The sequence below is a fragment of the Haliaeetus leucocephalus genome, unplaced genomic scaffold (assembly GCF_000737465.1).
Source record: "Haliaeetus leucocephalus isolate CR32 unplaced genomic scaffold, Haliaeetus_leucocephalus-4.0 Scaffold236, whole genome shotgun sequence".
NCBI classification, from domain to species: Eukaryota; Metazoa; Chordata; class Aves; order Accipitriformes; family Accipitridae; genus Haliaeetus; species Haliaeetus leucocephalus.
This window is the reverse complement of record NW_010972672.1, coordinates 117,130-119,975: the sequence shown is the minus strand read 5'-3', so window position 1 is coordinate 119,975 and position 2,846 is coordinate 117,130. Positions and strand designations below refer to the sequence as shown.

At 69.5% G+C, this 2,846-nt stretch overlaps 2 protein-coding genes across 4 annotated transcripts in view; one reads left to right on the top strand and one right to left on the bottom strand.

The window, feature by feature from the left end:
* MED19 (mediator complex subunit 19) overlaps window positions 1–116 on the bottom strand; it is a 2,467-nt gene extending 2,351 nt beyond the window's left edge. The window contains exon 1 of the mRNA XM_010568056.1: window positions 72–116. Within this exon, the coding sequence (XP_010566358.1) occupies window positions 72–116 (45 nt within the window). The remainder of the gene's footprint in view (window positions 1–71) is intronic.
* Window positions 110–2,560, top strand: TMX2 (thioredoxin-related transmembrane protein 2). 3 transcript variants are annotated; one of them, XM_010568026.1, is made up of 8 exons: window positions 110–434; window positions 858–918; window positions 1,098–1,211; window positions 1,566–1,642; window positions 1,723–1,826; window positions 1,934–1,999; window positions 2,119–2,248; window positions 2,387–2,560. In XM_010568026.1, the coding sequence occupies exons 1-8, from the start codon at window positions 246–248 to the stop codon at window positions 2,531–2,533; spliced, it is 888 nt and encodes a 295-aa protein (XP_010566328.1). In that variant the 5' UTR covers window positions 110–245; the 3' UTR covers window positions 2,534–2,560. The 3 variants fall into 3 exon arrangements, with proteins under 3 accessions (XP_010566328.1, XP_010566327.1, XP_010566329.1); XM_010568025.1 differs by having other exon boundaries at window positions 1,720–1,826; XM_010568027.1 differs by having other exon boundaries at window positions 1,720–1,826; window positions 2,119–2,252; window positions 2,390–2,560.
* Window positions 2,561–2,846: the final 286 nt, after the last annotated feature.

Sequence of the window (2,846 nt, the reverse complement as noted above, 5' to 3'; positions counted from 1 at the left end):
CCGCCCCGCCCCGCCGCGATTGGCCGAGCGCCGCCCGCGCCCCGCCCGCTACCCCGGTTGCTACGGGAGACTCGGCCCCAGGCTTCCGATTGGCCGCTTCTCTCTTCCCCCCTCATTGGTCCGCCGGGGCACGGGAAGTGCTTGACAGCGCCGCTCGCTACTGGCCAGGGGGGAAGAAGTTCCGTCTCCCGCGGGCGAACGGCCCAGTCGGAGCGGAGCGGACGGCCGGGAGAGCGAAGGGGAAGATGGCGGTGGTGGCGCCGCTGCTGGCGCTGCTGTACTCGGTGCCGGGGCTGTGCCGCTGGCTGGCGCGGCCCTACTACCCGCTCTCCGCCCTGCTGGCCACCGCCTTCCTGCTCGTCCGCAAGGTCCCGCCGCTCTGCCAAGGGCTGCCCTCCCAGCGGGAGGACGGCAACCCCTGCGACTTCGACTGGGTGAGGCGGCCCGGCCTGGGCCCCGCGCCCCGGGATGGGCCCTCCTCCGGGCCTGCACCCCCGGCCCACCCGCGGGAGTGGGGAGGCCCAGTAGCCGCTGGCATGGCTCCGCCGGCGCCGTCCCGCTGCTGAGGGGCTCCCCGGGCACCGGCGAGGGTGGGGGGGGCCGTGCCTGTCGTTGCAGGGGCAGCCGCCGCCCTTGCCGCCTCTCCCTCGGCACGCGGGAGGGAGGGAAAGGAGCTCCGGGAGGAGACGGGGAACCGGCAGGGACTCGGGGCCAGCAGGGCCTGGCACAGCTGCTGTTTTCCCTGTGCCAGGCTGGGCCAGGAGCAGCCTGGCTGCGGGAGGGCAGCATGGCTGCAGCCGGTGCTGGCTGGGTGCCACGGGTGCCTCCTGCTCAAAACGTCTCTCCTGTCCTCCCAGCGGGAGGTGGAGATCCTCATGTTCCTCAGCGCCATTGTGATGATGAAGAACCGACGCTCTAGTGAGTTGGGGCCTGTGCTTGGGGGGTGGGCGTGGGGGCCGTGGGGCTGCTCGGGGGGCCTCCCCCAGGGAGCCGGGTGGGTTGGGATCCGGAGGGTCAGATCTGGCCCTCCCACCAGATCCGCCCTGGTCTTCTGGGGGGATCTGGCCCCGTCTTCTATCTTTCTCTCCCTCCCCCAGTCACCGTGGAGCAGCACATCGGGAACATCTTCATGTTCAGCAAAGTGGCGAATGCCATCCTCTTCTTCCGCCTCGACATCCGCATGGGCCTGCTTTACCTCACGCTCTGCATAGGTGAGACCTGCTGGGGGGGAACGCATAGCACTGGGGGGTAGCAGCGGTGTCCCCCTGCCCTCAGCACCCACTGTCCCCCCGTTCTCCGCACCAGCCGGCTGGAAGGGCCAGAGGTCCCTCTTGCTGTGGGGCTGAGGCCTTGGATGCTGGACAAGGCTGCAGCTGTAAGGAGTCTCGGTGGGTGAAGGGGGGGGGGGGGCCCAGGAAGCACCTTGGGGGGGAAGCCTGCCTGTCCCAGGGCTCGCTCTGCTTTGGTTCCCCCCTGGGCTGCTCTGGGGAAGGAAGAGCCTCCCAAACCCAGCCTGGGCCTTCCAGGTGCTGGGGAGGGGGGGCTCAGGAGCGCTGTCATTGCAGTGTTTCTGATGACCTGCAAGCCCCCCCTCTACATGGGCCCCGAGTACATCAAGTATTTCAGTGACAAGACCATAGATGTGAGTATCCTCTCCCTGGGGAGGTGCCGGGGGGCTCTGCCCACCGCCCCCAACTGAGCCCCCCACCCTCGTGGCAGGAGGAGCTGGACCGGGACAAGCGGGTGACCTGGATTGTCGAGTTCTTCGCCAACTGGTCCAGCGAGTGCCAGTCCTTCGCGCCTATCTTCGCTGACCTCTCTCTCAAGTGAGCGGTGCCCGCTGGGGGCCTCGGCGAGTCTCAGGGCCAGGGCTCATGCCCAGCCTCTGCAGTCACCCGTGTCACTTGTGGCTGTTTGTCCCCGTCCTCCCCAGGTACAACTGCTCAGGGCTGCACTTTGGGAAGGTGGACATCGGCCGGTACACAGACGTCAGCACCAGGTCTGGGGCGAGAGGACCCGGGCAGCAGGGCCTGGGCTGGGGCAGAGTCCCTGGGAGCCCCCCCAGCCTCCCTCCAGCTGCCTGGGGGTCACCTGTGGCCTCTCCCCTTCCCACCACAGGTACAAGGTCAGCACCTCGCCCCTTACCAAGCAGCTGCCCACCCTCATCCTCTTCCAGGGCGGGACAGAGACCATGCGCAGGCCCCAGATCGACAAGAAGGGCCGGGCTGTGTCCTGGACCTTCTCTGAGGTGGGTGAGATGTTCTGCCCTCTGTGTGCGCCCCCCCCCCGGGGCAGGATGGGGCTCAGCAGCCAGCCTGTGCCCCGGGAAGGGGTGGGCGGGGCTGCAGGGGCCCCCAGGGGTGCTGACGCTGCTTCTCGGCTGCAGGAGAATGTGATCCGGGAGTTCAACCTGAACGAGCTCTACCAGAAGGCCAAGAAGCAGTCGAAGCCGCGGGAGGAGGGGCCCGAGGAGCCCCCTGGAGCACAGGCAGCCGCTGGACACCCTGACGGGGAGACCAAGAAGGAGAAGTAGAAGCTGCCTGGTGCTGTCGCCCATCACCGCCTCGGCCTGGTGGCACCGGCCCCGGGCGCCCTGCCGGGGCCGCTCTGGCTGAGGGGAGCCGGGGAGTCCCCGGGCCGGGCAGTAGGACAGACCCCGCCCTCGGTTATCGCCCGTCCTTGCCGCTGACAATAAACGGCCCGGGCCTGGGTCTGTGCCCGTGTCCGCACTCTGTCCGTGCCCGGGGGCGAGGCCGCCTGGACCGTCGGGGGCGGGGCTCGCCGCCGGGGCCGAAGGCGCTGCGCTCTGATTAGCTGGCGCCGCGGCGCTGGCTGCACGGCGGGGA

Excerpts from the sequence above, each read along its gene's own strand:
- TMX2 (XM_010568025.1), top strand. The coding sequence starts at position 246 with ATGGCGGTGGTGGCGCCGCTGCTGGCGCTGCTGTACTCGGTGCCGGGG. Across the intron at positions 1,827-1,933 it reads TTCGCTGACCTCTCTCTCAA|GTACAACTGCTCAGGGCTGC; the intron begins GTGAGCGGTGCC and ends CGTCCTCCCCAG. Across the intron at positions 2,000-2,118 it reads TACACAGACGTCAGCACCAG|GTACAAGGTCAGCACCTCGC; the intron begins GTCTGGGGCGAG and ends TTCCCACCACAG.